The following is a 21,717-nucleotide window of genomic DNA, read 5'->3' as shown; positions in this document are numbered from 1 at the left end:
GAGGGGGGGAGACCCCCACGCCAGAGGAGCCCGTATTTCCCACATCTCAGGGCTGCATTCCCTGTCTGAGGGCACTCCAGATGCTGGGAAATGATAACATGGGTCCATTGTTCCTGGCTCCAGCTTCTTCCCTCCCTACCTTTAAAAGAGCACACAACACAAAAGCAGCCTCCCTCTTCCTGACCTCCCCATGCCCCCCCCCCCCCCAAAGAAAGTGTGTGTGTGTCCCCTGCTTCTCCAGCTAGCTCCTGCTGGGCTCAGGTGCACTGCTGCCACCTGCCCAGGCGCAGGCAGCACCAGCACACCAGGGAATGTAAAACCTCCTTAAAGGCAGCTTTAGGAGCGGTGTTAACGGGGCTCATCACTCCTGCATGTGTATTTGAAAAAAAGGCAGAACGCTATAGAGGGACAAACCGTCCTGCGCCCCGTCCCGGGAGCTCCTACCTATTTTCATGACCCGTCCGAAGACGGAGGTGTTGTCCACCGTGCTGCAGTTCCACCGCCGCTGCCGAAACTGGTACTGGCACTCTTTGATGGCGCTGCGGGCCCCCTCCCCGATGAACACCATGTGCTCCTGGTAGAGCTGGCAGAGCTTGCGCTGCCCAGGAGAGAGCCCCGGCAGCTGGCTGCACACCGGCTGCGCGCCGATGATGTACATCTCAGGTCTCTGGATAGGGTTCATGGCCAAAGACCTGCGATGAGAAAAACATCCAAGGGACTCTGTCTGGAGGGAGAGGCCCCCTCCGCGGAACGCCCGGCACCTTTTTCCCCGCCAGCCAAGCCGCGCTCCGCTCCCAAAGCCCCGGCGCATTTCTCATGTCAGCTGCCTCCCGCTACAGCTCTGCCAGATGCGAGGCTTTTCCAGAGCTCCAGCGGGAGAAACACAGCTCGTTTGTAACCTGAGTTTAAACACAGAGGACACCCGGGATGGGGAGGGGGGCAGAGAGAAAGCTCAGCATTTTCTCTGCAGGAGAAGAAAGTGAGCTGCTGCTTTTTCACAGACCGCCAGCCAGCGATGCCTGCCTTTCAGCTAGGCTATTTTCCGCTCTTCAGAAGGGGGCTCCGCGGCTGCTCCCGGGGCTTTTGGCAGCGGGTAGGAAATCTTACCCACCGTCTCCTTACGCATTCCCCACATCCTGAAGCCCGGACGGGATCTCAGCGAACCCGTACAAAAGGAGCCCAGAAGTGCCTGGAAGAGAAGGGCTGCGTCTCCAGGAACTGGGCAGGGACAGTGGGAGGGGGGAACCTGGATAGAAGTGAGCTGCTGCGAAAGAAGCCCTGCGGGTAGGGAAGCTAGTTCCCGCGGGGAGCGCACGGCAACTCCCGCTCCCGTTCCGCCGCCCGGCCCCGGGCAGTCCCCGTTCCGCAGCGGCGGACAAACGCGCCGAGGTCTGCCCCGCGCCCTCACTTACCACCAGGAGTTGGCGTCGGCCACCGGCGAGGTGCAGCTGCAGAGGAGCGCGGCGGCGAGGGCCAGCCTCGGCCCGGTCATGGTGGGCAGCCCCCGCAGAGCCGGCCGCCGGGACGGGGCGCCCTGTGGAGAAGCGCCGAAGAGAAGCCCTGGAGCGGGGCCTGCGTGCGGCGGGGCGCGGCGAGCACAGCCCGGCGGCCGCCCCCTCCCGCCCCCCGCAGGACCCTCCCTCTCTCCCCCGGCCACCGCCTCCCGGGGGCTCCGGCCCCGGCCCTGCCTCCCGCCCGCCCTCGGCCACGGGGTAGGGGCCGCGCTGCCGGGGCTGCGCCGCCACTGACGGAGCCTTCCCGTCCCGTCCCGGGGCAGACAGCCGTGTGAGACAGGGGCACCGGGAGCTTCGGGGCCAGGGGAGGCGCAGCGCGCCCGCAGTCCGCCGGTGCCCCCACGGACCGGACAGTGCCGTGAGCCCCGCGGCCGCAGGTGTGCGGGGAGCCGGCAGGGCACATCAAAGCGGCGCGCTGGCCCCGCTGCCCGCCTTTGTAATGCAGGACCGGCTCGGAAATGGGCTGCCCCCTCCCCAAAACGGCCTCCAGAGGGGCCCCACGGCATGGTTCCGGCCCCGCGGCCCGGGCAGGGGGTCTGCGAGGCGCGGCTGGGCTGCCGGCGGCGAGCGCAGATAGCCTGGCACCAGAGACTAATAGCTTTATGGGCAGGGGAGGCGGACAGGAGTAAAGCTTCGAAGGCTCCTCTTGTCCAAACACCCCTCTCTCCTTTCCCCGCTCGACCCACCGGGATCCTCAAAGGCGGGGGCAATCTGGCAGCTCCTCAGTCCTTTCCCCCCCACCCCAGACACGGGCAGAAGGCAAACGCAGTCATCCCGGACCTGTGCGGGTACTTGTACCAAACACTCCTCGCAGCCTGCCTCCTTCATAGCCACCTCATCGCACCTTTGACTCCACTGCTGCTGCCTGCATCTCTAACACAGCTTTCCATTGTTCTGTCCTCTGCACACCACAGTCCCCACCTCTTCACCACAGACAACACCTTCTCTCCCACACAGCCTCCCCGCCGGGCCTGGCATCCCCCCAACCCTGCCTCTGTGGTGGCGGCAGCTCCCCAAACACAGGCTGAATGTGCGGGTCCCCCCCAGGTTGTGGCCACGGTGTATGTGGTCCAAGACTCGCAAGTACCCAGTCTTTCACTCTGCCTCAGGAGCAAAGAGCACCCAAGGCATGAATCACCAGGCTCAGCACCTCTAACCACTGAAGTATAGTATATTTTTGATAGAATTCCTTGCACCCGCCACGGTGGACTTGCTGTGTTTGTTTGCAGCACGCTTTGCTTCCACCCCCATCCAGATGTGCTGTACCTGCAGCTGGTGGCCCATCTCACCTGGCAGGCAGATGTGGGACTGCAAGTGCCAGAATTAGCCTCAGGACAAAAAAGCCTTGTGTGACCCAGAACCTCGGTGGAAGGGGGGTCTTACTGCTTGGGCACAGCAGGATCCACGTCTGAAGAAAATAGGGTGACTTTATTCACATCTATATCCTCCCTTCTCCTCCTTCCACAGCCCTGAGCGTGATGGAGGGACGGCGAGGTGTGTGTGTGTATAGCCACGCATACATGTTTTGTGTCTGTTTCTGCAGGGAATAGACAGAATGGAAAGTTTATCTCCCAGAGTCTGGGGAGGAAGGAAGTTGTGTATGGATGAATGGCTTTTCCATGACAAACAATGAGTCTGCACAGACATGGTGTGATGTCACCTAAAGAATTTCCAAGCCAGCCCCAGATACAGAAAACCTTCTCACTGGCAGAGATGAGAGCATCCTACCTTTCCATCTCAGCCAGAAGGAAGAACTAGGGTGGTGGAAAGAAAAGCTCTCACTGTCTCACACACACATGCGTCATTTTAATAGATGACACGATGGGAGAGATGTATCTCCAAGCTTCACCCTCGCTGAGCCTCCTCATGGATTCTGAGAAGGGAGTAAAGTGTGGCGAGCCACCCTTGGTGCCTCTCCCAGCCAGGAATGTGAGACGGCAGCAGCCCATGAGACACTTCCACAAATACAGGTGATGTCAACGTCCGTGTTCGTGTGAGCTTCTCAGAGCGCATGTGCACAGCTCCACAGGGTGAGGAGGACATGCCACTGGTGGACTGGTGGTCCATGTCAGCACTGGGATGTGACTGAAACAAAAACCTTTCCAACAGGCACAACCAAGGCAATGATCTTAGTATGAAACATGAGACATGAAAATTGCCTTATGAGATAAGATCACTTATCCAGCCAACCTAATATCCTGTCACAGGCAACAATGAAAGGAGATGCTTCGGCAGGAAAGGTCTGAGGCTCTGAATTCGGCCTAAATTCTGCTGCTGACGAGAGTGACTGCCATTGAGTTAGATGCAAATCATGGAAGTGAGTCCTTTTTAAGGAGCTGGAAATAATTTCTTCACTGCCTGTGTTTATGACTTCAGATAAAGTGGTAATAGCAGGTGAGGTGCTGTTGGAGGGATTTAGCTCAGCCAGCAACTTCCAGACCAAAAGCTGCACAACACTTGGCTGGTGGTCTGAAGAATAGTGCCTATCACTGTTCCTTGTGCCTGTTTCTACTTGCCACCTAAATCTTGAAAGCGAGCTTTCCATGTTGTAAATAAAAAGCTTGGGTTATTTTTTAAGCCCAACTGCAGAGCTGGTTCAAGCAGCTCTGGTGAGGCTCTTTGCCAAAGCTGGGCTGGGTGGGAGAAGTCCAGATGAGAGGTGAGGTGAAGCGGGGCTGCTGGTGGGCTGGGATGAATGGAGTCAGTGAAGCATCACTTAAGAGAGGGGGGTAAGGAGCTGCTGGTGGGTAATCCCAGATGAACGACTGAGATGCTGGAAGGGTCATGAGGGCTTAGGGTTTCAGGGGAAGGAGGCTAGAAGTGAGCAGGATTTTGGGATGGCTCCACACAAGTGACATGAAAAGGATCACTACACTAACAGGTATTGAGAAGGCATTGGATAAAGCTGGTCTCACTTGCCTTTCTGTCCCCTGGTAACCCCTGTCTCAGATCCAGGAGAGCCCAACCTCATGCCTGGCAGATCACTTCTCTTGGACATCATCCCTGTTCACTCACCATCACCCAAGTGACTCCCACTTTCATCCCAAACCAACCCTCCCCTGCAGCAGCCCACTCACACCAAATCAGAGCACTCCTGATAGAGCAGGGGAAGAAGGGGCAATAGAAAGAACTCCAAAACCAGGGTCTGCCTTGCTTCTGCTGAAGAAGGCCCCATTCCACCCCTTTCAACAGGCCTGGCTCACTCAGAGAGCCACTCTGTGGCTCGAGCACTGCAGGTCTGATGCTTGTACCCAGATTGCTGAGGATCACCTGGGACAAAGAGGGAGCTGTAACCTGAAAATGGGACATTAATCTCAACCCTCAGATGAAAGGTCTAACGCTGGCTTCTTAGCAGCAAGCCTGCATCTTTGTAAAGCCTTGGCATTCTGCTGCATTCAACAGTCTGCTGCCCTAGGCAACTGTCTACTGTGTTGGCTGGCTGCCTAACATTACTACCTGTGTTTGCCTTTGTTTGCTTTTCAGAAGGGACAACTGTGCACTAAGCACAACTTTACACACTGAGTTTCCAAAGCCCTGGCAGAGCAGCCAGAGAGTTATCGCTGCCTTCCCAATGCCGTCCCTGCAGTGCTTGCTGGAGGGAAGTGCAAGACTCCAAGAAGGAGAGGTCATGTCCATGAGATCATTTGCAAAGATTTGGCAGACCATGAAAAACGTTGAACCCTGGCTGGAAGGCAGCCCTGATAAGTGAGAGAAGGAGAGTTACTCATGCAAACTCCTTGTCCTACCCTTACTGTTTTTCAAACTTTTGGGATGTCCTCAAGTACAGCACAGATCTTTATCAAGTGCTGTAAGAAATGTTGACAGAAAAAGCAGGTCTCTCTCCACCTAACTCCAACAATCCTCATTTCTGCAACTTGTCTGGTTCCTCCCAGGCTGAGGAGAACTAGACATACATTTTGCTTATAATGATCAAGAGCTTCTTTCAAGTTTCTGTTTATTCTTGCATCTTGACTGTGGTTCAATGTTTGTTTTTAATGTCCAGTGCATCCAGAAACATTTATTGCTCTCTCTCTGACATAAGACAATTACTCAAGATGGGAAAAATATTCACTGAAATAAGGTCTCCTCTACCTACAGAGCCCAGTAGAGATGCATTGCCTGGGAAGGAGAATTTACATGTGTTGCTTGAAAGGGAACCCCTCTAGTTTATAACCATGACCTGCTGGTTGATAGCACCAAGACACACACCGTAATGTCCTGCTATACATCTGCTTCTGGCAGCCAGGCTCGGTTTTAACCACAGTTCTTACTAAGATTTCAGGAATCTCATTAATGTCACATACTTGCCCATTCAGCTGAACCAGTTTTAGAGGGAGTGTAGATTAAAATAATAAAAATAAAAAAGGTACCTTGAAGCTAAACTGCAGCCCTCACACAGAAACCTAAATCATCTGTTACCCCACCAGCCCCCACTCTTTTGGTCCTGTGCTGCTCCCCTGATACCAACCTGTCCCTTTCTCAGCACAGCACCGTACCACCATGTTGCTGTACTGCTGTCAACCTTCCCAGATCCAAATGTGTTATTTTATTTGTATTGTGATTATTACTTTAACAACACCACCTCTACAGGTTCAGATCTAGCTGTGGTGTTACAGACTGTGTAATAACACCTTCTCAAAGTATCCCAGCACATTAGTCATAGAATCAGAGAATGGTTTGGGTTGGAAGGGACCTTAAAGATCACCTAGTTCCACCCCCCCTGCCATGGGTAGGGACACCTTCCACTAGACCAGGTTGCTCAAAGCTCAAAGCCCCATCCAGCCTGGCCTTGAACACTTCCAGGGATGGGGCAGCCACAACTTGTCTGGGCAACCTGTGCCAGTGTCTCACCACCCTCACAGTAAGGAATTTATCCCTTTGTATCCTCCTCTTTTGTCTTGACATTGCCTCGCCTCGTTGAATTGTTATGTACCGTCTGTCTGCTGAAAGGGCAGATTACTCCTGCTTGTGTCCTGCTTGTTCCTTTCGGTACTTACAGACTCCGTTTTATCTCCTGATGTGCTCATGTGCTACCTTTTTCTGCATCTCATCACCTGTCACCCCGCTGACAGATCCAGATTTCCTTTCACCACTACCTTGCTCTTTTATTTTTCCATGACTTCCCTGCCCAATGACATCCAGTCTCACTGTCACCAGTGCATGTAGTGCAGCAAATGCCAAGATATACCTGCCAGTCTCAGCAGACCTACTGGCAGCTCTCCCTGAAGTGCTTCACCAAGGAGAACAAGAATGGAGGAAGGTTGCAAGTAAAAGCAGACGTATTACACAACAAAAAAGGCCAGATACTAAATATTTTACCATTTAAAACCAGAACAGGTATAAAGGATAGGGATTCTATGAATAAACCAGCTTCTCATTAGTGAAAGATACAGGATATATGTCAAGTTTTATGAACAGTCATTTCTGTCACAATATTTCACATGACAGGCAATGAGCTCAACTAGAGCAAGACCATCTCACCCACCACAAAAAAAAAAGGAGCAAACTCCATGGATAAACCAGGACATGACCCTCCTCTGAAATGGAAAAATCTATTTCAGCTTTTCTAAATCGAGTAGGAAGCAACATAGACCCATCCCTGCAGGTAGATAGCTGCCTGGAAACTGTCTACGCTTACAATATTCCCAGGGACAGATCCAGGCCATCTGTTTCCCTTTTCCATAGGGCTCTATTTGCATGTTGGTGACCTCAGTCAAGAGCCAGAAACCCAAACTGGGACATGTCTGGCCTAAACTTTGCACTTCTTGTTCCCATGACTAGAACAAGGGTTTCTGACCCATAACTAGACCCACGGTTTTGGGGGCTGCAGCAGATGAGCCATAATCACAAACTGAAACCTTCTTAGCACCCTTTGTTTATACGGGCAAGATGGCTTTATCAGAAATGGCTCTATAAGAAGTTAGATCAGCTCCACTATGTGTGAAAAAAGCACCAAGCATTATCACCGTGCTGACCATTCAGTGGCTTACTAAACTTGCCCACGGTGTCACAGTTTACTTGTCAAAGAGGCACCCCATCTCCTTAATTTGCACTAACAACTTCTTCTTCCAGAATGGTTCCCCAGACCCCCTCAAAGAAGCCACAGGAGGTCAGGTTGAAACACAAGACCAGGCAGGGTTCGAGAGCCCACGCTGCTGCTCCCCAACACTGTAGGTTTCTAGGAATGAAAGACTCTAACCCTTAATTCCTTCTAGCCAACAACTTTCCCAAGTGCTAAGTTTACATGGAGAATTAACTATCCTAGGAGGAGAGTAAGACATGAGGAAAGAGAGAAGAAGGAAGTACATCCCTCCTTTATCTGTTTTCCAGGGACCAACCCTGGGAGCTGGCTTGTTACCTGCCGTAGCTGACAGCAGCATGTACCCCTCAAGCAGTGAGAGGAGGGCAGGCCTCCTTGAAGACAAAGTTCTCCAATAGCATGAGCAAGGAGGCAGCGAAAGGCAATCCAAGTCAATGCAACTTCTCTGCAGAGATTTCAGAACAGGCCAGGGGACGCAAACAGCTGGATGGCATTAAGTGTTTTCTTTCTTACTCTGATCTTGCAAATCATGGAGCACCCTTCGCCCTCCCTAAAAGGGTGTCTAGCTCCCCCAGTCCCACTGGAGCCATCCCAAACCAAGATTTATGTTTCTGCATCTCACAGGCCTGGACCTCATTCTTGCTCTGAGTATATATTCCTTCTAGTTTGTTCCATACTCTGTAATAATTACATCAACTGGCAAAGAAAGTCAAGGGTTTAAAGTTAAGTTAAGCTTGCACTTGAAGAACCTAAGTTCCACTGCTGTAGTGGTTCTTAGCTCTCCAAGAGGGAATGGCCATAGGAAACAGGGAGATGCATGGTTAGTGCTCTGTCTTGGACATTCAACACCTCAGTGTAAGTCACAGGGATCACTGTCAGACTGACTCAGATCAATAGTCTCCTGTCAGTTAACTCGTTGCCAGTAAAGCCTGATATATACATTTCTGAAGGAAATGGTAATCCGTGGAATAAACTGAAATTAAATTTAGTTTCTCTCCTTCCTGTTAGAGTCTTCAAAGATGTTCTTATGAAGTCCAGTCTAATGAAAATAGTATTAATGATCAGCTCTTCCTCCACTCTGGAATTGCAAAGCAAGCACGTACACCCCATTCATTAGACCCAACAACTCTGACAGCCACTCTTTTCCTCTTACCTTACAGAAAGGGAAAGAGGCACAGGAAGGGCTGAGTAACAGGTTCAAACCAGTAAATCTGTGCTGCAGATTTACCTTTATTCAGCGAAGCACTAAACCAGGCGCTTGAAAGTAAGCATATGCCTCCTCATCTTTGCTGAATCAGGATCAAAATTAAAATCTACTCATTTCTTCATTCTTTCAACCACCAAATACTTTTGTCATCAATTAAATGTTCTTCCTGATCAAATACAGTGCATTCGAAGTGCAACTAATAAAGTATTATGAATAATGCTCCAGTGTATCAATTGTATCATCTACATAGTTACTGCAGTTTCCAAACCAGAGAAAAACCATTTTCCAAGTATGCTTATTACATTTTAATATTAATATAAATATATATAAAAGGCTGAATCACTATAAATATAGCCCTGTCTATATCAGAAGATTACACTGACTTAACCAGTTTCAGAACTTATCTTCTATACTGTCACACTTCAGTAAAGGAATCTCCTGTTAATTCTGGATGCAACAGATTTAAACTAAACCTGTTCAAACTGTCTGGGGAATAGACTGCATTTACATTTGTACCAAAAAGATCATTTTATCTCTCACCTTTATTCTAACACCAATCACATATGTGCAGTTCAAACTGCAGAAAATAAAGTAGCCTATTTTAGATCTTGTTTGTAAAATACTACTATAACATTACTACCTGCTCAAATAAAGAGTTTCCAAATACAAATTTTCAGCAAAATGTGCACCCATGCAAACCTAATCTAGAAGAGTTATATCACTGTATCAGTGTTGTGTAGGTTAGTTACCCTTTAAACCAAAAGTAAAGCCTTCAAAATTAAGACCTGTACTGATTTAAATAGATTATTCAGTTAAATCACTGCTTTTTTCTTTTTCCTTTTAAGTAGATAAGGCCTAATATTAGGAACAGGGGGTTGTGCCTCTTAGTGACACATCATATGATCCCATCTATAAACTCAGTGAGCATCTCACCATGCAAAAAGCTGCAATACTTTTGCTAATTTCCAGACTAAATTTATTCATGGTCAGCTTACACCCATTTGTTTGTATGCCAGCTTGGCCCTTACAGTTCAGGATTCCAAAACTGAGGCTAGAGCCTGCCAATATGGTTCTGCTAGCAGCATTACCAGGATAATAAAGACCTCTGTCCCACCCCAGTGCTGTAAGACACTGCTCTTTCGAGGTGCAGCCCTTTAATGATACAAGCAGTTAAAATGACAATATAAGGAGTTAAACAGATTCAAAATTAAACTTGCAAAGAGAAAAGACCAGGTTTTATTTATTTAACTGCCCAGACTCATTCGTGTAGGAATCAGAAGCCCAAAGGAGCAGGGCAGGAACATGTGGCTGGAGGGGGCTGAGCCCCAGCAGTACCACCTTTACCTAAGTTAAATTCGAATGGAGCCACACTGGCACTTCCAAAAAAAGTCGTATTTCTGGTTGGTTTTTTGATTGTGGATCTGTTCCCTGATTTCACAGCTCACTGCCACAGGCTGAGGACGCAACTGCGGAGAGGGTGAACATCAGCTTCTTGGACAGCAGCTATTAAACCTGTATTTTTGCCAAGGCTCCTGCATTATCAGGACAAGGCCTGAAGTGCGAGAACATGGTAGTAAAAGAAAAATAGCAATTTAAATATAAGTGTTAAAAAAATAGTAACCAAGCATTAATTTGAAAGGTGCCTCTGTGTAAAATTTCCTGCTTTGGAACAGATGAGGTTTCCAATGTAGCAACTGGTATTTGCTGCTTTGTAAATTCCTCCCTGAACAGAAAGAAAAAAACAACTGGAAAAGTAACTACAATTACAGTGCATTTTACTTAAATTTATTCCTTTTCAGTGACTTTGAATTTGTCCCTGTTTTCAAACAGTATTATACAGCTATTTGAACTGCCAAAGCTATCCAAAAGCTTAAAAAAAAAAACAACAAACCCCAACTATGTTTTTTTCCTTCTTCTCTCCTCTACATGAACTGCAATGTGACATTTTGGTGGTGGTACAGACACTAGAATAGCATCCATCTTCTCCTCTTCTTTGTTAGCCCAGTGGGGCTAATGAAAGCCAAAACTTGCTTTCCCTCAACACAGCCACTGCAAGTTGTAACCAGACCAGCTTTCCACCCATCATGAGGCTTTCTGAACACATCCTGCACTCCACCAATGAGGACTTTATCCTCCAAAGAGCTCAGCCCACACCGAGGCCTCCAAACAAGGAATCAGATTTCAGAAGTGCCCAAGGAAAACTTCACATTTTCTTTCCTGCTTTTTGACATGAAAAATGTAGCCACCAAGAGCAAAACTCCAAGGGGTTATATTATCTGAAAAATGTAGGTGCTTGTCTAACACCTCATCTACTCAGAGAGTATTGTACAAGCCCATGAATGATGGACACTGGAGAATTTGTCCCTAAGCTGTCCTGAGATCAAAGTTGGTAGTAGCCACATTTTGCAGCCCTTCAAATAGGGATTTAGAAGTCATCATTCCTGCAGCAGGTGGAGCTGGGCTGGATAAGGGTACCTGATTCAGATCATTATGATCCTGCAAACTTCAGAAAGGCACCTGGATATTTTGACTCCTCATGCCAACCAGTTTTTCAATCCAGTTTGCTATCAAGAGCTGAGAGAGGGCAGAACTGCTGCTTTTGATGCAATGTGGGTTGATGTCATCTTTGAATGGTCATACACCTACAGCATCAGATTGTCATCAGGTCTCAGAATCACACTTGAAGAAGGAAACAAGTAACTATCGAGTGATTTCTGTTGGAACAAGTCCAGAGGAGGCCATGAAGATGATCAGAGGGCTGAAGCACCTCTCCTATGAAGACAGGCAGAGAGAGCTGGGCTTGTTCAGTCTGAATAGGAGAAGGCTCTGAGGAGAGCCTTTGTAGAGCAGCCTTCCAATACCTGAAGGGGGCCTACAAGAAAGCTAGAGGGGGGATTTTTACAAGGGCATGTAATGACAGGGCAAAGGGGAATGTCTTTAAACTGACAGAGAGGAGGCTCAGATTAGGTATTAGGAAGTTCTTCACTATGAGGGTGGTGAGACAGTGGAAGAGGTTGCCCAGAGAAATTGTGGCTGCCCCATCCCTGGAAGCTGTCAAGGCCAGGTTGGATGGGGATTGAAGCAACCTGGTCTAGTGGAAGATGTCTGTGCCTATGGTAGGGGGGTTGGTACTGGATGAGCTTTAAGGTCCCTTCCAATCCAAACCATTTTGTGATTCTATGATTCTCATTCCTGGTGAAAATTCAGGCATGTATAAGATCATGAGCTAGCATGTCAGAGGGAAGGGCATTCTCCTCAGGAACAACCAGACCTTGTAAGACAGAAGCTAAAATCCTCTTCTGTGGCCACACTTTACCACAGGGTGGACACTGGGTCAGACACCCTTCAGGCACAGCCTGCCTCCCCTCCCCAGTCACTGAGGCTGCATCACACCTTTATGCTAATGGTACTTTTTGGCCATATAACATGTGGCAGTTAAATTGCACAGCACTGGCATTTCCAGCAAGGATCACGTACAAAGCTGACGATTTGGCACAAACAGTCCCTGCTGCGGTGACTTCGTCTGGAGCCCTGCTGATCTAGGCAAGGTGCTGTGTCTGATGATTACAGCAAGGGCTTAGGTCAGGACCTTGTCTTCCCAGCACTGCCGACTTACTTAGCCATCTCGTTTGGGTTTTAACTGAGACCTTGAAATTCAGTTTCTTCATCTGCCAGGGGAGGTAAAATATTTCATGACCATATTATGATCTTGCCTGTAGATGCTGTGATACGTTACAGGCTCTATGCATTTAAAGATCCTTCAGTGGAAACTTGCATATACAGCTATTATTAAGTCCATGTTCACAGTAATACCTCAGGCAGAACTTACCAAACACAAGAGAACAGTCTATAGGAGACAGCTTTATTTCAAAGAAATGTTTTCATTCTTCCCTTGAAGTAAAGGGAAAACATGTACCCAATGGGAGAAAGTGAGTTCTTCTAACTGCCACTCAAACACAGAAAATTAAAATTATCTATTCTATGTACCATCCAAAAGGACATCTACAGCACCAGAGACATTTTCCCCCATTACATGGATCATACTTATTCTTTCTGGCAATACAGTACTGACAGAACTGGCAATACAGTTGACCAGACAGAACTAGGGAGTTCCTGTAGGTGGAACAGCTGTACATAAGGGTGGAATAACTGTGTATCAGGAATGCAATCTTGGCTTTTTTGGACAAAGTTCTTGCAGTGAAAAATGTTTGTCCTGCAAACATAGTGTATCGGTAGAGAAGGTAACGACTGCTTGTGTTGCAGGTGAGTGAAGCATGCTGCGTTGCACAGAATGGTTATGTGAGTGTTGTCTTGCATGCTGGCTTGCAGGTGAGCACCACAGAAAGCCACTGTGTGAGGATATATGCATCTGTCCCTGCAGTGGGCAAGGTGTAGGGGGAACGAAGGAATTACTCAATTTTCTGTATTGCAAGGAAAGCAAGAAATCCTATTAAGGATTTATGCTGTTCCAGCAAAACAACTTCCTCACTTGAAGCAGAAGCCAGCTTTTTCATTGTCTTTACTTCACTCACGCTGACAGTGTGTAGTTCATCTGTGAAGCCCAGTGCCTGTGTTGTACTGACAGATTCATCACTAGGAAATGGGTACCAAGCCTCCCAGCTCCTATTCCTGCTCTCGGTCACAATTTCAGTTGCCTTTGAGATGTATTTCCAAGACTCTGAGTGAACAGCCCCTATGTTTGAACACTCATAGAGTGAAAGCAGTTATTATACAAATGGGTTTGAAAACATAGTGATGCGCATGTTCAAAAATACATTGCAGAGAATGTATGTACAGGAGATGTCTGAGAAGACATATGTGCGTGGTGTGTAATAATTACAATATGTTTTCATTTACACAGTATCTCCTCCATGCACAAAGGAATAAAACAAAATGTAACTAAAACCACATATCCTTACAAATAAAGGGAGAGAGACTGTTTCATGCAAAGGTTGAACAAAAAAATCTGTTTAATGTCACTTTGGGGATTAGAGGAACTAGAATAAAACAAACATCCAGAACAAACTTTAAGGGGTTGCTTCAGGAAAAGCACGTGTGTGAATGTGTGCCATCACATCTGCATATTCAGTATGTCTTGCTGGAACAGCTCAGGGAAAATAGGAAGCTGAAAATTTTCAGTGTGGGAATTAGATGGAAGAATGTGAACCATTCTAAACAAAACATAGTGAAGTTGCCAGCTGACTTGCTAAAATGCCAGTGTTTTCTAGGATCCCCTGAAACGGAGCTGAGGACTGGCCTTGCCTTTCAGGCAGTGGGTAGGGAGCCAGGAGATCTGGGCTGTATTCCTGGCCCTGCAACAAACCCAGCATGTGACACTGGAAAGTCATTCAGCCCTAAGTTTCCAAAAACTGATTTCATGCCTATACTTCTGGGCACCTAGCGTGAGACCGCCTGAGCTCAAACAGCCAGGGTTTCAAAAACAGTTGAGCCGCGGGTACTAACCTCCCATCCATACAGAAGGCACCTTTTGGGGCTCGGTTTCACCACACATACAACAGGGCTAAAGCAACCCAAAGTGCTGAGAAGCTGCAAGTATTACATGATTACACAGAGCTCTCATTTTGCCAAAGGAGAGGTGCTACATATATGCAAAGGAGTATTATTCAGTTACCTGTTGTTTCTCACATCCTGGCAACCATTCCTGTTCTATAAATAGTTTCACAGCTTTCAGTACATCTTAGGATTTTGGGGTTTGTTTCCTGCTCCAGGGCATCAAGGAATAATCTTACAAAAGGATTCACTGTTCCAAACAGAACATAAGAATACAGACCAGGATTGCTGGCAAAAAGTGTGGAACAACAACACTGACAAGGCTAGGAAAATACTGGATCTCAGGAGTGAAATAGTGGAAAGAAAGCGGCTTTTCCACATAATTTAATCAGCATGTATGCTGGGGGGGGGGGAAGAAGGAAAAGCAGTATTTCTAGCTTACGTTTCCCTATGCACACACATTTCTTATAAAATTGGGAACCATGTGGATTACAGAAAGCTGTGTTCTCATTGTACATGACAGGGCCTGGTCACACAGGAGCTTCATTTACCTTATACCATAGGTAAATGATTATTGTGTTTTTTCTGAATGGTATAGAAACAAGTTGAAAGAACTAGCATAAAACGCAGATCTTGTTTTACCTATTTATACTTCCACCTCCAACACGGTGAACTCTGGGCCTTCTTCCCACCCTGTCTATGTCTGCCCTTAATTTTACCCCCCCATTTTCAGAGAGGCTTTTCAAGCTTTTTGTCAGGCACAGGGAGATAACGTGTTGGTGAATTTCGCAGTTTGAATGAAGTTTTAGAGTGTCCACACATACCCAAGAACAGAAGCAAGAATCAAAGCAGTTTCTGAGAGATACATCCTTTCGCTCCCACTTCTCTGTGCATCCACTGAAATTGCAGCAGATACCTCTCAGAAAATCACAGAAATTTAACACCAATAGTTTCTGCACACTTTTAGGAACAAATTGTTAAAGTAACCTTCCTTGGCCAGAACTAATGGAAATCCTCCATCATGCATAGAATTGTATTTCATATCTTTATCCCACCTTTCATGCAATACTGTATTTTGTAACTCTCACCCACAGTTTGTGAAGGGCTCTAACTGTGACTCTGAATTTCACAGCATGTTTCCAAAACATTACTGCCCTATTTTTCCATTTTCCTCTAAGAACTTACTTTGAAGCTGATGCTCGCAGAGCAGGTGACATAACTTTGTCCAGTTCTTGTGAACTGCCAATTTTAGAATGCTATTTACTACCTGAAAATGTGCTGGTGGCCACAGTCCAGAAAGGCAGTAATTACTAGTTAAAAGTAATGCCACAGTAATCCATGGGTACAAAAATGTGTGTTTTAAGAACCACACAGCTACATTTGTACTCTGCCCACAATGCAGTTACCTTGTTGTGAGGTTACCTCTCACAAGAATATATGAATTACCTGCTCCTGGAGCTTGCTCCTGTGGCCCCATGCAAAGCTTGACTGGAGAGGGACAAACTCAGGTATCCATGCCTTTTCTTCCTTGGAGCTTCTGATAGAGAGGTACAAGCAAGAAGCTTCCCTGATAGCCAAATAACCCTTACTTGCAAGCTGGCCAGTACTGCTACATCTGCTCTGACTGCATGGAACCCTGTGGCATAAGGGAGGCTGCACCCATGCTTCTCCAACCTCAGCCAAGGGCCAGAACATCTCCTCCATTCCAGACGGAATGTGCTGGCTGTCAACAGAGCAATACACAGTGTCTGGCCATCTCTGCTGGGTTTTGGACTAAACAGCTGCTACAGGGGAAGATTTCACAAACCTGCTGCTGTAAAACAGGTACCATACAGCATGTCAGACACACGTTTCTGCTGTGACTGCAGGGGCTGCCCCTTTTAGATTGAGTTGTAGAGGTCTCAGAGTTCAATCCCGAGGAATGGCTTATGAAAGCGATTACTACCTGAAAGGTCCCTTTGTTTTTGTGCTACTGCTTTTAATAATAACGATTACATCAGATATTTTCTGCCATCTTGATCTTCCTTGGTGCTGCTAATAAAGAAATAACAAAGCTCAACACTTAAAATAGCACCCAATACAATGAACTGCAAGCGCTGAGGTTTGAGATTTTACATGCTGCCCTTTCAGAGCACTTTCCCTTTGATGATTTTTAACCACTGAGGACTGAGCTTCATGTAAGCTACAAGGGGCGTGACATGCATGTCAGTCAGAGAATTGCCTGCAGCCAGGGGCCCAGGTCGTGGCTCTAACCACCAGACAGTCCTGTCCCATAAGAGCAGACGAGACATACATGATAGGTACATGGCATTCAAGTGCAGTTGCCTGGACCATAATGTATTATTTTGGTTCTTCAAGCAATCCTTTTATTTATGCTTGCTTCAATCTGTAACAGCAGCAACAGTTACTGACCACTTTAATGGCAAAACTGGGAATATAATCCAGACCTTCCATACTCCAACCATTCCACCTCATATCAGCATAGTTATATCCTTGTTCAGCTATAGACTGACAATCAAAACCTGAAGAAAATGTCCAAATCCCAAAGGCTTAAATATAGAGCTGGAGTCTGCACTGCAACGTCAGCTCTGCATTTTGCACCAGCGCCTAACCACATGTTCACAGAACACTGCATTTGAATAAGAAATCCTGACAGCAGGAAACACATAGCAAATCAGAATTACTTTGTGCGGGATAAACCACGTAATCCTAAAATGGAGTCTTGTGTAGCACCTACTGGAGATATGACACCTGCAAAGTACAAGTTTTTTTATTTTTAAGGAAAGCTTCATAGGGACCTAATCTCCACAACAAAGCTCTGCACGCGAGAGGATCCTGGTGTTACAATCACACCTTCCACTAGACCAGGTTGCTCAAAGCCCCATCCAACCTGGCCTTGGAACACTTCCAGGGATGGGGCAGTCACAGCTTCTCTGAGCAACCTGTTCCCATGCCTCACTACCTCATAGTGAAGAATTCTTAGGGTGGTGAGACACTGACATAACCTGCTGACTAGTTAGATTTTATCATCTCTGATCAAAAAAAAACAGATCATGACCAACATGAATTGCAAAGGGAACCCATTCACTTAACAGCCCTATCCTGATTTATGTATGTGTGTATGCATGTACATAGATATGTATATATGCTTATGTATCTAAAATATGCATACTACAAATCTGTTCTGTACAAATCTAAATGCGTAACTCTTAACAGAGATCTTTGTCATGTAATTAGCTGTTGAATTCACAGAAGGGTTCTAGGGGATCTTCTTTGCTTTACAGTCAAGAAAGGAAAGGAACCTCTAACACACCCCAGCACAGGTTCTCTGACACCTTGCTAAGAAAATGTCTACAGTAGGAGTCAGAAGTCAACTCAGTGTGAAATGAAATGCTGGTGAGCACCACACTGTCTCCATGACAAGCTGGCATCCTTATTTTGCTGAGCCATGTCAGATACATGGTGGCTTAGGTGTCAGCAATACAAAAGGACCATTTGGGTCTCATTCATCACAAAAAATGTTCCCCAAATTGACTTTAAAGAAGTCCCACTAAACCACCTTTAAACCCCATTTAAGACCATGGTTTATACTGGAGTTAGCCGATTTTTTGTGGGCATGCTTCCAATCTGATGAAGAGGGTCTGGAAGGCAATTTGTGAAGACCAATTCAAGCCCCCTCGAGTGTGGCCGACAGAACTTGAACCAGTCCCAAAACGGTGTAAGCTGAACTACTCATTAAACCAGATCCATTTCTTTGGAGAGGAGAAATTTCCTCACTACAGCGTTGACTGTGGGGAAATGCTTTAAACTCAGAAGTAATGTAGTGGTGGACTGGACAAAGGGACTGAAACCCAACATCAGCCAGTCACAGGAAATTAGCTTACGGATTGTGTTAGGCTGCACCCCAAAAGGCACCAGCCTGCAGCTGCTGCAACAGATGAGGGAGGCTGAGGCCACCTATGCCTTTTGCTTTTTTTCAAAGGTGGGAAGTAAAACACCACCATTTAAAATGAAAGCTCAGATCTCCAAAGCTGCCTGCATGTATGAGGACCCCGTTGGGCTCCTACCTCCCCTGTATCCCTTTGATCATCTTAACCATGAGTTGAGCACATAAACCTGAGCTGCTTGTCTGCTCCGTCAGATAAAGCTGCCTCTCATCTCCCAGGCTCTGGGACGTGCGACAGCGCAGCCAGGTGAGGCAGTGGGAGGGGTTGTCCATTCTGGGCACAAGAGAAGGCAAGGTAAGAAGAAACCAAAGGCCAAGAAGATTCCTGTGGGCAAATTTCCATTCCATGGCTGAAGGTGTGAAACTGCAGAAAGCACAAGGAGAAGAGTGGCAGAAGACAAGGTTGACTAGAGGACGACTCTGTATTTGTTATCTCTTAAATGATTAATTTGAGCCAAAAGTTACCCTGCAATTTGAGAAGAAAAATAGGGACAGACTGAGAGGAGACCTGGTGGATGGATGTTATGCCTAGCTATGCAATGAAAGATAAAGGACAGATGATGGTGCAGCTTTATCAGCACAAATTATTTCCAATCACAGAAGCCACAAACAAATGAGTTACGTGGCTCCTCCTGAACCCCTGCCAAGCAAAACTGCCCAGCCTCTGCTGAACACCAGTGTAATTGCGGGGAAAAAAAAAGAACAAAACATTTATCTGGCAAGTGCTTTCAAAAAGAGAAAAGGGCTGTTGGGAGCTGCTCAAGGGGCTGGAATGCTAGAGATGGTTCCAGAGGGGACAGAGCAGCCATCAGAGCATACAGAAGGCAGGCAGGGATTTTTAATAAAATGCAGTTTATCGGTTTATCGCATGGTGATTACCACCTCCTATTTATACCATATGAGATCATGAAAAACATGGCACATGTTTCCTTACTGCTGGAAACACAAAGTCAACAGAGCAACTATGTGATAAATTGGCTCTTTTCATGTGCTTTTACTTTGTCTTTCTAAACCTCTATTTCCAAACATCTGTCACTTACAAAAAGCGAGTGACAAAAATCTGCTAAAAAATAATTTACGTGTCCCCCCCCCCAAAAAAAACAAAAAAAAACAGCCCCATGGTATATTAGAATTCTGAGTCCAAATTCCAGGGCTGTTCCATTTAACCTGCATATCTTCCTTGTTCACAAGGCAGCACAGACACGCAAAGTATGTAATACATAAGAAAGTGGACTTCAGGGTCTCCAGAAAATGCTTCATCTGCTCCTAACCTTTGCATATTACACATAACAGGCATTACAGACACAACGTGCTAAGACATAAAGTATTTCAGGTAAGCTTTTATGCCTTAAAGAGCACGCCTTTCCTCATTCCCCCTCAAGCGTGGTTTGAAGGTGAAAGGCTTAGAGAGAGGAAATACCACATTATTTCCATGGCTAAGATTCTGCAGTCGAATTTGGGATAATATGGTAAAAGACTTCATTAGCACTCTCTCAGAATGACTTGTATAACTTGCTTGTAGCTTTGCCAGTTATGAGTAATCACTGAGATACACCAACACCACCTTTGTACCACATTCCTTTCACACGCTGCCTGATGTCTACCGGACTTGGGCTTGTAAGCAATCCTGCTGTCTTCAGCAAAGCACGAGGCAAGTCAATGCAGCCTGTGAGATGTCACACCTTTCACCCACTCCTCACTTCATGGAAATTCTCCTTTTCAGTTGCGATGCTCTATGACTGCTCTGAGCATAGCAGATCTGCAGCATGGCTGCTCAGCAAAATCTTTTGTCTCTAATCTTTTTCTTATGAACCCAATGGTTAACCATCTCCCCCTGACAGCACAAAACTAAATAAAGATAATTCATACTGGGTAGCACCCCAATACAGCATCTGTGTGGTTACAGCTCCACAATCATTAAAACCAGGTCTACACATTGCTGTATCACCCAGGAGTACAGATTTGATCGGGATCAGGCCAAGGCACATGATCATGCTTCTGCTGAATGAGCCAGAGCGCGCAATATGGAGCCAACGCCAATCTTATGCTGGCTGTATGCCAGGCGCAAGGGTGCAGACGATACCTGATCTGGCTGGAGTTGTGTACAGTGACACCTGATCCAGCATAAAGTCTGCTAGTAAAAAGTTAACCTGTCAAAAACTCCTTGAATTAACTCAAGCAGGCAGAGTGAATGAATACCACCAGGTCAGCGCTTCACATCACGCGGCCACCCCATTTTTGAGCCAATAATAGGAGCTGTACTGCTTGCTTTCCTGTGGTGCCAAACCACAGCCTGATGTCGAGAGTGATGCTTATATGCACAGGGATCTCATTGCAGGACCAGGGCCTCAGAGCCCTTCAACTTGCCTTGCCTCCCACTTACAGTTAGAAGGGAAATAAAAAAGCAGAGCGAAATATAAGCATTTAACCTCTAAGTAGTCAACAGAGTCTACAAATGCAGAATCTGTACATGAAGATGGAGCCATGGGTGTTTCTGTAGCAGATAAATTTAGATTATGATTAAAATAGAGCCTATTCCTTCAGGTTAATGAAAACCTCACTACAGAAAACACATCAGTAACTACGATGATTTTGATAGAATTTTAGTAATCCAAACTGTATTAAAAATGCAGACTGTTGTGTTGAACAAATGTGAACATTATTTTGGCACAGAAAGGCAGTCCTGCTCTTTGAAACTGTTTAGAAAAGCCTTACCTGATCTCTGGTAGAACTTAATCCATTTTTAACACTGCTGCAACACTTCCCAGTGTTGAAACATGCACAGTTACCATTACACAAGGCTACAGACACATAGAAAATGGGAATCTCAAACATTCTGTCTTGAAATTGCTGGAAATCAATGGAAATTGCCTGGTTTACATGAGTATTTCAGCTGTTTTCAGAGCTAGTTAAATGAGACCATTAGCTGAAAGCCATTTTCAGATTTTTTTTCCATTTTCCATTGCAGAGTCCCTAAAATGGTCTGCCCGGAGGTCTAGCAACCTTGATGGTTACCCACATACGCAAGCTATCTACAGCCATGCTTCTATCTCTCCGGGAGGGATGCCTAGACAGGATGTTCCCAAATACTGGTCCTCAGGGCCATCACATGGTCTAAAGGCCAAGCCACAGATCACAACAGCCTGCACTCTGAAGGGCACAAGCAAGGCCACAGCCTGCTTCCCGCCTCTCCTACTGTGCAGCATCATGAGCCAGTGTTCCTCCTCGCCGGGCTCCCCAGACTGCTGCGGGATTTGTTCACCAGCCGGCCCTTCGCAAACCCCAACACCACCATGGGTTCTTGGGGAGTGGGTGAGGCAGGAAGCCTGAAGCGGGGTGCCCTGGCTGGACCGTGGTGCGGGGCTGGCTGACGCGGGGCTGCCATCTGCGGGGCATCCCTCGCCCAGGAGGGGACGAGGCGTCCGAGGGTGACAAGGCAGCGCCCAACCACGGCTTCTCTACACCGACAGGGCGGGAAGGGCGCTAGCTACGTGCTCCG

General features: G+C 46.8%; 1 protein-coding gene across 4 annotated transcripts in view; it reads right to left on the bottom strand.

Annotated features, from left to right (window-relative positions):
- Window positions 1-21,717, bottom strand: part of WNT5B (Wnt family member 5B) — a 74,009-nt gene that overhangs the window by 15,282 nt on the left and 37,010 nt on the right. For 2 of the 4 annotated variants that reach the window (XM_062616593.1, XM_062616594.1), the window contains exons 2-3: window positions 1,413-1,534; window positions 445-692 (exon numbers count right to left, since the gene is read on the bottom strand). In XM_062616593.1, the coding sequence (XP_062472577.1) occupies window positions 445-692; window positions 1,413-1,534 (370 nt within the window). Of the gene's footprint in view, window positions 1-444; window positions 693-1,412; window positions 2,506-20,933; window positions 21,661-21,717 lie in introns of those variants that run through there. The other 2 variants (XM_062616592.1, XM_062616591.1) reach the window with 2 other exon arrangements.

Source organism: Pezoporus occidentalis, unplaced genomic scaffold (genome assembly GCF_034315485.1).
Source record: "Pezoporus occidentalis ecotype Australia unplaced genomic scaffold, CSIRO_AGI_Poc_V1 ctg19, whole genome shotgun sequence".
NCBI classification, from domain to species: Eukaryota; Metazoa; Chordata; class Aves; order Psittaciformes; family Psittacidae; genus Pezoporus; species Pezoporus occidentalis.
The sequence above is the reverse complement of the archived record's forward strand: the minus strand, read 5'-3'. Positions and strand labels throughout refer to the sequence as shown.